The 12,793-nt window shown below is 46.3% G+C and overlaps 1 protein-coding gene across 1 annotated transcript in view; it reads left to right on the forward strand.

The window, feature by feature from the left end:
* The window catches only part of RBM6 (RNA binding motif protein 6), a 135,553-nt gene that overhangs the window by 98,673 nt on the left and 24,087 nt on the right, over positions 1-12,793 (forward strand). The window contains 1 exon segment of the mRNA XM_030569477.1: positions 8,569-8,643. Within this exon segment, the coding sequence (XP_030425337.1) occupies positions 8,569-8,643 (75 nt within the window).

The following is a 12,793-nucleotide window of genomic DNA, read 5'->3' on the forward strand; positions in this document are numbered from 1 at the left end:
TCAGATGCCATTAATCTAAGTGTTGGGGAATCTGTCGGGCCGCTGCTCTAGAGACCCACCTTGATGTGCACTGACGGGGCCACTGCTTCCTTCAGGAGGTTGTCCACCCCATCTCCTTACACTGCCTGCTGCTATGCCCACTCTGTCCCCAGGCACAGGACATCTTCCAGGAGGTGGTGCAGCCCCGTGGCCCGTCTCTGACTGTGTTACAGGCTCCAGAGAAAGTGTTCTGCCTGCTCTACGGACTGTCAGGCCTGAAGGAGGCATCTGTGTTCCTATGAGTTTTGCCTCCTGTACCCCTCTCCTTCCCATATTTACCCTTACCTCTGCTTTAAAGCCTCAGGTACGTACTTAGTCTTATGCACGTGTTCAGCACCACATGTGACCCCTGAAGAGGTTCTCTGGCTTGGGGGTCTCAGTGCCATGTGCTGGGTGCACAAGGAAGGTGTCAGCAAGAGCTACAGATGTCAGCTTGGCGAAGCTCTCCTAGTCTATAAGGTGGCGGTGGTGCTGCTGAAGCAGCTCCAGTGGACAGCCGGGGATGGGTCCAGTGGGAGGAGAACAGCAGTTGGCTCACAGGGGGCAGGCTGCAGGGAAAGTGAGAGGGTGGGTGGCATGCCTCACCCCCAAAGAGATGCCTGATGGGCAGGTCCATTTCTCTTTTATCCAGTGCTCTTCAGAGCGTCTGTTCTCTGGCTGCAGGAGGTTCAGTCGTCCCATAAACCCCTTTCTCTGGGGCAACCAATGTGTACGAGGTTTGAGCATTAACGTTGCAAAATAATTCCAGGAACGTGGTTTGATGAGTTTATGTGCTAGGGATCCCTCCAAACAGTAACTAGCAGTCTGGGTCAGGTGGTGTGGAGAGTCTGCTGGTTCAGTTGGGGTTCCACAATGAACGGCTGTTCCCCGCTCCCACTGCCCTGCGTGCACCCACTGAGGGGTGGCCCAATGGTTAGGGTGCTAGTGTGGAATGTGGAAGACCTGGGTTCAATTCCTGCTCTGCCACAGATGTTATGCAGACAAAACTACACAGGATTGTTTCAGGGGGCGGGGCAAGGCAAAGATGCCACATTTATTATGATAACACAATTTGATTTATGACCAATAACTAATACATACATACACACACACTATATCAGATGTTCTGCAGCTGCTGTATAGTTACCAGTCCTGAACATAGCTTGAGTCCGTGGCTTGATTTCATAGCTTGTGGTGTCTAACTGGCCTGGAAAGCCAGGCACAAGGAAGGGTTGGGTCTGCCCTCCCATGTTGGCAGCAGAACATTACCCAAAATCTTCCATCTCACTCATTTTTTTTTTTTGGTAGACTTTTAGTTTGAATCCAGAGTGTATGTGTCAAGCTGCCTCTGGGTTCAGTGTAACTGATCACCTGTCAATTGCAGACTTTCAGCCTCGGACACAGCTTTGATCTTCCTTCTATTGTACCTTTGTTCTTTTCTTTTTAGGGTGGACTCTTCTTACTTTGTTAGGACTGTTGTCTGCATTTTCAGCCATTGGTGTTTGAACTTTATTTCATCAGGACAGGCTGGTGCTGGAGGTTGATTCCATCATACATACATACCTCATTCACACATCTAAACTAAACTAGTAAGATTACAGCCAGGTTTTGCAAAAATGAAGGTTGCTGCAGCAGGCTTTTACAAAATGGAGTGAGCATTTTAAAATGGAGTTTGAATTACAATATGGACAAGTGTAAGGAGTGGCAAAGAGTGAACAGAAGCTGCAAAGTAGACAAGTATAATGAATGGCAAACAGTGAGCAGAAGTTACAATGTTGAAACAGTGCAAGTTTCAGGCCATGTCTACATCTAAAATTTTGCAGCGCTGGTTGTTACAGCTGTATTAGTACAGCTGTATAGGGCCAGCGCTGCAGAGTGGCCACACTTACAGCAACCAGCGCTGCAAGTGGTGTTAGATGTGGCCACACTGCAGCGCTGTTGGGCGGCTTCAAGGGGGGTTCCGGGAACGCGAGAGCAAACCGGGAAGGGAGACCAGCTTCGCCGCGGTTTGCTCTCGCGTTCCCGGAGCCACCCAGCAAACCGCAGGGAAGGAGACCTGCTTGCTCGGGGTTCCGGGAACGAGAGAGCAAACCGGGAAAGGAGACCAGCTTCGCCGCGGTTTGCTCTCGCGTTCCCGGAGCCACCCAGCAAACCGCAGGGAAGGAGACCTGCTTGCTCGGGGTTCCGGGAACGAGAGAGCAAACCGGGAAAGGAGACCAGCTTCGCCGCGGTTTGCTCTCGCGTTCCCGGAGCCACCCAGCAAACCGCAGGGAAGGAGACCTGCTTGCTCGGGGTTCCGGGAACGAGAGAGCAAACCGGGAAAGGAGACCAGCTTGATTACCAGAGGCTTCCTCCTTCCACGGAGGTCAAGAAAAGCACTGGTAAGTGTCTACATTGGATTACCAGCGCTGGATCACCAGCGCTGGATCCTCTACACCCGAGACAAAACGGGAGTACGGCCAGCGCTGCAAACAGGGAGTTGCAGCGCTGGTGGTGCCCTGCAGATGTGTACACATTCAAAGTTGCAGCGCTGTAACTCCCTCACCAGCGCTGCAACTTTCTGATGTAGACAAGCCCTCAGTGATTTAAGCAGCAACTGGATTGAAAGTGAAACTTGCAAGGATAGCTGGTTGAATGCTGTGGCTCTTAACAAGCATCTTAATTGTCAATTAGCCAGTTATTGGGGTAACTGGTTTTATGAATGAATGTTGTTTCATTCATAAAACTTCACTTATGAAGTTACATTAATAAAGTGTCAAGTATCAGAGGGGTAGCTGTGTTAGTCTGGATCTGTAAAAAGCGACAGAGTCCTGTGGCACCTTATACACTAACAGATGTATTGGAGCACAAGCTTTTGTGGGTGAATACCCACTTCATCAGACGCATGTAGTGGAAATTTCCAGAGGCAGGTGTAATAAAGTGAACAATTAAAAACAATTTCATTCATCAGTTCTACACAGACTCCCTGTTTGACCTTGGCCAAATCACTTAGTCTACGTCTACCCTAGGACTTTTGTTGGCAAAACTTTTGTGGATCAGGGGTGTGAAAATAACACTACTCTGACTGACATAAGTTTCACCGACAAAAGTGCCAATGTGAGTAGTGCTGTGTGAGCAGGAGAGTATCTTCTGCCAGCATAGAGTGGCTACACAGGAGATACAGCTGTGCTGCTGTAAGGTCTGTAGTGTAAACGTGGCCTCAGTCTCTGGGTCTCAGCTCCTGTCTGTGCAGTGCAGATAGTAGGACATCTCCAGAAGGTGGAGTGCTCAGATATGATGGTAATGGGAGCCATGTTAGTACATTAGATACAGTAGAACCTCAAAGTTGCAAACACCTCGGGAATAGAGGCTGTTCATAACTCTGAACAAAATGGTAGGGATGTTCTTTCAAAATTTTACAACTGAACATTGACTTAATACAGCTTTGAAACTTCATAATAATGAAGAAAACCACTGCTTTTAACCATCTTAATATAAATTAAACAAGCTCAGAAACAGTTTCCTCACCATATCAAATCTTTTTTTAAATTTCCCTTTTTTTCAGTAGTTTACGTTTAACACAGTACTGTCCTGTATTTACTTTTTTTTCCTCTCCTCTTCTCTCATCTCTGCTGCTGCCTGACTGCATACTTCCGATTCCAAGTGATGTGTGGTGTTGACTGATCTGTTCATACCTTTGGTGTTTGTAACACTGAGGTGCTACTGTAGGCAGACTATCTCATTATTATTGTTGTTGTTGTTGTTATTGCCTATTTGCATGATTGCTGTGCGTAGGTGCCCCAGTCACAGCCCAGAACCCCATTGTCCTAGGCAGAACAAAAATCCAGTCTGGAGTTCTAAACATCTTAAGAAACTGGACTCCAGCAGCTGACCCTAGTAATTAATGACCTTGAGTAAGAGCCATCTTTGGATTATCTGGTTGCACTGGTGGACTCCACCCCAGTGCAGATACACTCTGAATTTGTGTCTGCTGGGATTGAAGCAAACGCCCCACAGACTTGTTAGAAACCAAAGTGAGCCTGGAGCTGAGGGGAGATATGTCATCCTGCAGTAGCCGGGTACTGCCAGAAAACAGTTTGGTCTGGTGAGGCGCCAGTTTGGTCTGGTGAGGCACCTTCCAATGATATGAGAATCTCTTGTCTTGAATGAGGAAATGAAAAAGAAAAGCAAGCTGTGTTAATTTAATTCTGTAGCATGAGTGACAAATCCTGAGGTGCTTATTTTGCTTGGAGACCATCACTGTGTGTGAGAGGCCGAAGCAGGGGCGGCTGTATGTATTTTGCCGCCCCAAGCAGGGCAGTCCGGTGGCTTTCGGCAGCATGCCTGCAGGAGGTCTGCTGGTAACGTGGATTCGGCGGCATGCCTGCAGGAGGTCTGCCGGTCCTGCGCCTTCGGCATACCTGCCACTGAATTGCCGCTGAAGCTGCGGGACTGGCGGACCTCTCGCAGGCAGGCCGCCAAAGGCAGCCTGACTGTCGCCCTCACGGCGACCGGCAGGCCGCCACCCCGCAGCTTGTTGCCTCAGGCACACACTTGGTGTGCTGGTGCCTGGAGCCGCCGCTTGGCCGAAGTTTACTCTCTTTATTGTTGTACCTGTGCTCTGTTTCTCTTATACCACAATGTCTCTTCCAGATGTGAATGCAGACCAGAACAGCAAGTGTGAGATCCAGAAAGCAGGAGTTTGAGTGCAGGTGTCAGCAATTTCAGAATCTGAACCTCAGAAGTTGATAGCTAGCAGGTGGAGGTCTGGAGCTGAGCACTTGATTTAGCAAATTAAATTGGTTTCTGATGTATGTTCATTCTGGAGTAATGATTTGGGCTGCAAGTGTTTTTGTCTTTCTCTAGCATGCTGGTGGGATCTGTTAGGCCTGGTCTACACTACGCATTTAAACCAATTTTAGCAGCGTTAAACCGATTTAACGCTGCACCCGTCCACACAACGAGGCCCTTTATATCGATTTAAAGGGCTCTTTAAACCGGTTTCTGTACTCCTCCCCGATGAGAGGAGTAGCGCTGAAATCGGTATTACCATATTGGATTAGGGTTAGTGTGGCCGCAAATCGACGGTATTGGCCTCCGGGCAGTATCCCACAGTGCACCATTGTGACTGCTCTGGACAGCAACCCGAACTTGGATGCACCGGCCAGGTAAACAGGAAAAGCCCTGCGAACTTTTGAATTTCATTTCCTGTTTGCCCAGCGTGGAGCTCTGATCAGCACGGGTGGCAATGCAGTCTCAAATCCAAAAAGAGCTCTAGCATGGGCTGTACGGGAGATACTGGATCTGATCGCTGTATGGGGAGACAAATCTGTTCTATCAGAGCTCCGTTACAGAAGACGAAATGAGAAAGCATTTGAAAAAATCTCCAGGCTATGATAGACAGAGGCCACAGCACAGTGCTGTGTGACAAGCGTAACGGAAAGCCAAAGAATCAAATGGACGCTCATGGAGAGAGGGAGGGGGTACTGAGGACTCCAGCTATCCCACAGTCCCCGCAGTCTCTGAAAAGCATTTGCATTCTTGGCTGAGCTCCCATTGCCTGTAGGGTCAAACACATTGTCCGGGGTGTTTCAGGGTATATGTCGTCAGTTTACCCTCCCCCCCCCGCCATGAAAGAAAAGGGAAAAAAAATCATGTCTTAACTTTTTTATATATCACCCTATGTCTATTGCATGCTTCTGGTAGACGCGGTGCTGCGGCAATGAATAGCAGCATCCTCTCCCCTCCCCTCCCTGGTGGCAGATGGTACAATATGACTGCTATCCATCGTCATCATCAGCCTGTGAGTGCTCCTGGCTGGCCTCAGGTGAGGTCGGCCTGGGGCGCCTGGGTAAAAATAGGAATGGCTCCCGGTCATTCCTGGTAGATGGTACAGAACGGCTGGTAACCGTCCTCATCATAGCAACTGGGGGCTGAGTTCCATCAGTCCCCCCCTTTCATGTCTAAAGAAAAGATTCTGTCCTGCCTGGACTATCATAGCAGCTGGAGGCTGCCTCCCGCTCATTTTATCTCACTAAAAAGTCAGTGTTTCCTATTCCTGCATTCTTTATTACTTCATCACACAAATGGGGGACACTTCCACGGTAGCCCAGAAAGGTTGGAGGAGAAGGGAATCAATGGATGGAGTTGTTGCAGGGGCACCCCCCATGAATGGCATGCAGCTCATCATTTCTGCAGGATCTGACACAGAGTGGTTGTGCTCTCTGGTTCTCTGATACACTGGTTCTCTAGTACACTTGCCCCATATTCTAGGCAGGACTGACTCTATTTTTAGATAAACCATAAAGGAGGGATTGACTCAGGGAGTCATTCCCATTTTTGTCTTTGTGCCCCCGGCCGACCTCAGCTAAGGCCAGCCAGGAGCACCCATGACAGCAGCAGACGGTACAGAACGACTGATAACCGTCATCTCATCACCAATTTACAGTGGCACAGCAGACGGTACAGAACGACTGGTAACCATCTCTGCTACCTTGCAATGGCAAATGAATGCTGCTGTGTAGCGCTGCAGTACCGCCTCTGTCAGTGGCATTCACTACACATAGGGTGACAGTGACAAAAGGCAAAATGGGCTCCATGGTTGCCATGCTATGGCGTCTGCCAGGGCAATCCAGGGAAAAAGGGCCCGAAATGATTGTCTGCCATTGCTTTCATGGAGGAAGGAATGAGTGATGACATTTACCCAGAATCACTGTTTTTGCACCATCATGCATTGGGATCTCAACCCAGAATTCCAATGGGGGGGGAGACTGCAGGAACTATGGGATAGCTACGGGAGAGCTACCCACAGTGCAACGCTCCGGAAATCGATGCTAGCCTCGGTACATGGACGCACACCACCGAATTAATGTGCTTAGTGTGGCCGCGTGCACTCGACTTTATACAATCTGTTTTACAGAATCGGTTTATGTAAAATCGGAATAATCCCATAGTGTAGACATACCCTTAGTTTCATTTGGTGTTTGCTGCTCTTGTGGTGCTCTTCGTACTGTCTGTAATGGGTTCTGATGTCACAGATGAAGCAGCTTTGTAGATAGGAGCAGTTAAGAGCTCTCTCCTCCCTTCCCCAATCAAATAATAGAACTTACTAGCCCCAATCCTGGGTGCTAGGCTGAACCAGCATTGGTAAGAAGCCGTGCAGCTGTTTTGCATTGGTGATGGTTGTGTGTAGTTGGAGAAAGGGGGTTTAACTGAGTGTGGATGTGTGCTGAGAGTATAGTTCGTTGTTCAGCTGCGAACTGGATAGGAAGTAGAAGTATTGTTGTGTCGCTGGGGTTCTCTAGCACTAGCTAACAGTTCGCATCTGGAAAAAAATTTTGAGTGCTCCTCATCAAAAACCAGAGCATGAAATGAAGAGAGAGCATGAGATTTTCTCCATGTGCCAGTATGCGTTGGGTGCAGGTTGTCTGTTCTCCACCTGGGGTGATACAGACTGCCTGGCCCAATAAGTGTCAAAGGAGAAGGTGACTTACCCCCAGCTATTCTAGAGCCAAACTCTTTGTCAGGTGCCAAGTCTAGTCTCTGGATTTCTTGTGAGCGCTGATGCCCTGGGTATGTAAGACTGGGCTCTGTGTGAGTGTGATGAATGCCACCGGGAGTCCTCACTGCTCACTGGTTTCAGAGGCAGGTCCAAGTGGATATCTGGGACTTTCACCTTCCACTTCATTTTATCCTTTAAAATCCATATACCCAGCCGTATTGCAGCAGAGCTTGTAGTCCCGAAGGGCTCCAAGAGTCTGCCAAGACTGCTGTCTTCTCCCAAGGGGAAGCTCTAAAGGAATGTGCTAGAGTTGGACCACGGACATGATAGTCCCCATGTATTGTCCTGTTGTCCCATTCCCCCCCTCCCCCCCACATCCTGGGTTGTGCTCTCAGCTCTTGTCTGGCCACTGCCTGAGCGCTCAAAGTCAGCCCCAAACCTGCATTCTCCACATGGTGGCATGCTGTGCCCTCTCCCAAGCCAACAGCCTCCCCCATGGGGTGGGACGTTTCCTTGGAGAAAAGCCAGGTTCTGAGGAAGGACGGAGAGGCCAACACAGGTACCAAATTCCTCTTGCCCTTGTTTGTGGTGTTTTCCCCTTTTGTTCCTTCTCGAGTGTCCATGCCAGCAAGGTGTCCTCTCCTGAGGCCCATCCAGCAGACAAGGATGTGGCTGGGTTGGAGCAGTCTGGCCAGCTGCCCCTTTCTCAACCCGTTGACTTCGCAGTGAGTCGAAGCAATTCCCATGTTTGCTTATCTTGGGATCATTGTATTCTGTTGGTTCCACTTTGAGGAGCTGTCAGAGCTCTCCTGGGCCAGCTGCCTTGGCACTAACCATGTCAGCAGTGCAGCGGAAGTGCCATGGCAGGGGCAAAGGCTGGTTCCCTCCTTTCATTTCCTTGGTGAAGCTCCAGCTCTGTAATTGAGCTGGTGATTTTGGGTTTTTTTGCCGTCCTACTTTGCTTACAAAACCCATTGGATTGGTATCCTGGGGCTTGCTTAGCCTCTTTCCCACCGTTGAATTTCCTGTTGTGTTTGGCATGTTAGTCATTGACTCCCTTGTCTCAACAGGGAACCCTTGTGATTGGTGGTAAAGAAGTGACCCTTGAGTACACGCCATGCCCAGAATTTTGGCGCTGCAAACGCGTAAGTACATGGCAATGGAGGATTTAGTTCACTTATTTTTCCCTCGCCCACTTCTTTCCGAGAGGACTGAGGAGGAGTTAGATGCATGCTCAGTTGTGGAAGAACCCCTTGAGTGGTTCCAGCACTGAAGTTCCTGCCTTTCCTATGTTTTCTCCCTGTGTATTTTAGGTAGTGCAGGAAAATTCTGATTCTCCAACGTATGCTTAGGTTGCTGTGCATCTACTATAAATAGTAAGTGGCTTCCCAGGCACCACCTCCTACTTCTGCTCATTATCAGCTCTCATTGTCATGTCTACAGCGAGTTCCTCCCCAGAGTCTGGCTCTGCTCTTGAGAAGTGCCATGGGAAAAATGGCACCTTCTCACTCTAGGGATCTGCTTACCTCCATGGCCAAAAGAAGTTGTTGCTTCTCTTAGCAGAGCAGTCAACACAGCTCCAGCTGAGTGAGCTGGATTCGGCTCTGGTTCATGCATCACCAGGTTGCTAACTAAGTTCCATTGTTAGGGATAAATTCGACCTTCATTGGCATTTGTGATGCTCCATTTAGTACATGGGATGGCACAGATGTCAGAAGGTGATTTGATGATAATGGAATTATCCAGTTGTCACCAGAAGTGGAATCTTTGTTCCTGGTTTCCACACACCAGCCTGAGAAAGCCCAGTGTGACTCTCCGAGCAGTTTGCAAGGCTGTGAGAAAGGGAGGGAAAATCAAACTGGAATTTATGAATCCATAACTATGAAAACTCACAATGCCATATTCAGAGAGATTTTTAGTGAGGAGGGTCTGCACCTTTTCCATTCCAGGATCCTGCCTCCTCCCCTTCTTGGATTATCCTCCAGTCCAGTTGGGACCCCCTCCCATTAAACAATCTGGGAAGAACAAGGGGGTCAAAACCTGCTGACTCCCGTTTATGCCCCACCCCCAAATTGAGAGGCTTGGTATAAACTTAAAAGTTAGGTCGGCATAGCCGCTGCTGTCAATGGTGTTGTTCCCCGTCTGCCGCCCCCCACCCCCCACCAACCAACAGAGCTATGCCAGAGTAGACAAAACTGTATGGATGGAAGAGGACTTCTGTTGACATAGGTAATGTCGTCCAGGAGGGGGTGTTCCTGCACTGCCAGGAACAATATTTCTGGTGTTGGCTCCATGCTATAGATCAGTGGTCCCCAACCTTTTTGTGGCCGATAGCACATTTGTGTTTTCAGAAGAGTGTGGCAGGCGCCAACAATTTGTCAAGGCTTATTTTGTATTTGTACATTAAATAATACAAAAAAATCATATTTAATATTACATAATATATGAATCCATAAGATAAAAAAGGTAATTTTACATGTAAAAGGTATTAATTAAATTATTCGGCAATTATTTTTCCACCTTACCATGTGAATTTGCTCTTTTTTTATCTACCTGTAAGAAAAATTAAGGAGTTTTTACAAAATATCATAAACAATTTTCATCTTATTTATTTTAAAAATGTAAAATAATTTTTTGATTGGACAGTTTTTTCTGGAAAAATTTAGACTAGCTGTAGCAGAAAGTGAGGCTAGTAATATTTCAGTCCTATATAGAAAACATTGTTGAACTGCTGGTTCAAATATATTTATTATTCTTACTTTAACATGGATAGCCATTTATGGTTAATTAAAAAATATTCTTTGTATTGTTACCTGTAGCTGGATTTTGGTAAAAAACAAACAAATATGAAAAAAGTTAAACACAAGTTAATCATATGTGCTCATCAGCACTTAATTAATTATACCTATTTTCCATTCATGTGTTTTTTCTAATAAAGTCAGTGTGATTTTTGGCACTGCATTTCTTCAGCCAATTTTTCGTAGTTGGGGGAGTAGAATGATATTCCCGTTCGTAAGCAATCGTCAAGACAGGCATCTGCAAGCCAAGATTTGTATTTTGATTTTATGATGTTCATTGTTGAAAACAGAACTTCACATAGATACGTGGAACCAAAATAAGGTTTTATTTTGTGTGCTACATTTTTTAAGGCAGGAAACTTTTTTCGGTCAACCAGATTCCAAAAGTTTTCTTCTGTTGCACAGGATTTTAGAACAATATCATTATGAAGGTCCAAAATCTCCAGTTCCACATCTTCTGTTCTTACTTTAATAGACTCACAATTGATGTAGCCATTTCTGTTACCTCTATTTGGCCAGTAAAAGGATTCACAAGAAAGGCTCAACGATGGTGAACTGTTGAAATCTTTTCAAATTGTTCCAGAAGTGTTTGAATGTGGATAACAAATAGTGATGGGTTAAAATCACTGTCACATACCATTTTCTTCATACTTGGGAAATGTATGAGAGACTTCATCCTCATATGTGACATCCACAAGACCAGTTTTGCTTTGAATGATTTTACAGAACCTGTTTGAGCCACATGTTTGTCTTTTCCCTGGAGCTCAAGTTTTAAAATGTTCAATTTGTCAGTGATGTTGGCAAGAAAAGCCAAGTCCATTAACCAGCTGGAGTCTTCTAGTTGCTCGAAGTTCTGATTTTTGGACTTCAGAAATTCTTTGATCTCTTCAATTAGGCTTAAAAGACGTGCAAGAACTTTACCTTTGCTCAGCCATCGTACTTCTGTGTGCAAGATAAGATCAGATTGTTTATCATCATCATCTTCCAACAGAGCCTTAAAAAGTCAGTGTTGCAAAGATTTTGCTCAAATAGAATTAATTATTTTAATGACGAATTCATGACATGTTGAAAAGAAAGAACTTTGATGCACAAAGCTTCTTGGTGGATAATGCAATGATATGACAAAGTTCAGAAAGGATTCATTCTTCTAGAAGAGTGCAATAAATCCATTGGTGCTGCCCATCATTGCTAGTGCCCCATGAGTGGTGATCGCAGACAGCTTGTGTAGTGGCATACTAATTGATGTTGTATATGATTTGAATAAATTATAGATGTCCTCACCCTTTGTTCACCTTTTCATAAGGAATACTTTTAGTAACTCTTCTTTTACGGTGAAGTCACTAATTACCATCCTCACCGTAACTGCCAGCTCTGTTGACTCATTGAATCGCAGTGAAAACCAGTCACATATTTCCAAAGTCATCCTTTAGCTGAGTTAACAGGTTGCTTGAAATTGCATGTATCCTCCTCGTAATTGTGTTGTCTGATAACTGCAAGTCTTGTATTGCCGACAAAATCTCACGCTTGTTTGGAAATCCTTGAAACAGGCAATCAGCACCAGTCAAAAATGCTTCCTTCAGCAGTTCACCATCTTGATAGTGGTTTTTCTTCTTTGCGAGCAGATGAGCAATTTTAAAGGAAGCAATAGTAGCACTTTTAGACTTTACTACTTGTCTAGTGAAAACACATTGCTAGGCAGATAGGTTTGATTTGAGTTGATTAATTTTCTTCTTTCTCAACTCAGATTTAAGTGAATGGCTAATGTCAAAAGCGCCATGATTAGTTTGGAAATGGCGTTCGACATTGTTTTTTCGGCACTGCAACAGTACCACTGCACAATAAGCAAACACATTTCCCTTTATTTTCAATAAAACAATAGGATTCTTCCCACTCTGTGTTAAAATAATACATACGTTGTCTTTTATTTGGGCCACTCATTTTGGGGCAAAATGTTTAAAAATAAATAAATAAATTGCAAAGAACAAGAAAACAGCAGTATCAGTGCAGCGGAAGAATACTCAGAGGGCTGGCTCCAGGCACCAGCGGAGTAAGCACGTGCCTGGGGAGGCACATGCTAAGGGGCGGCATTCCGTTCATTCTTGGGGTGGCAGAGTCTGAGCGGGTTTTTGTTAGTTTTTTGTGCTTTGGCAGTTCGGGCGGTGGCAATCCAAGCCACTTTTATTTATTTTATTTTTTTTGGCAGTTCTGGGCAGTGCCTGCTGGGGACAGAGAATACCAGCGTCTGCAGCTGGCAGGCATGGGGCCGCGTTTTCTCTCCCCTGCTGGGCACAACTTTTCACACTGTGTCACTAGGCAGGCACACATAAATGCCCCTGCGGGCACCGCTTTGGGGACCACTGCTATAAATGTACCTTCACAGTAAAACTGTACTTTACGCTGGGCGAGTTTTCACTTCCCTGCCTCAGGAATCAACTGAGAAAGGGGAAACTAACTGAATCTCTGAATTCTTTCAAAGTACAAGGTGGCTGGCAATCTA

The sequence above is a fragment of the Gopherus evgoodei genome, chromosome 7, assembly GCF_007399415.2.
Source record: "Gopherus evgoodei ecotype Sinaloan lineage chromosome 7, rGopEvg1_v1.p, whole genome shotgun sequence".
Lineage (NCBI taxonomy): Eukaryota > Metazoa > Chordata > Testudines > Testudinidae > Gopherus > Gopherus evgoodei.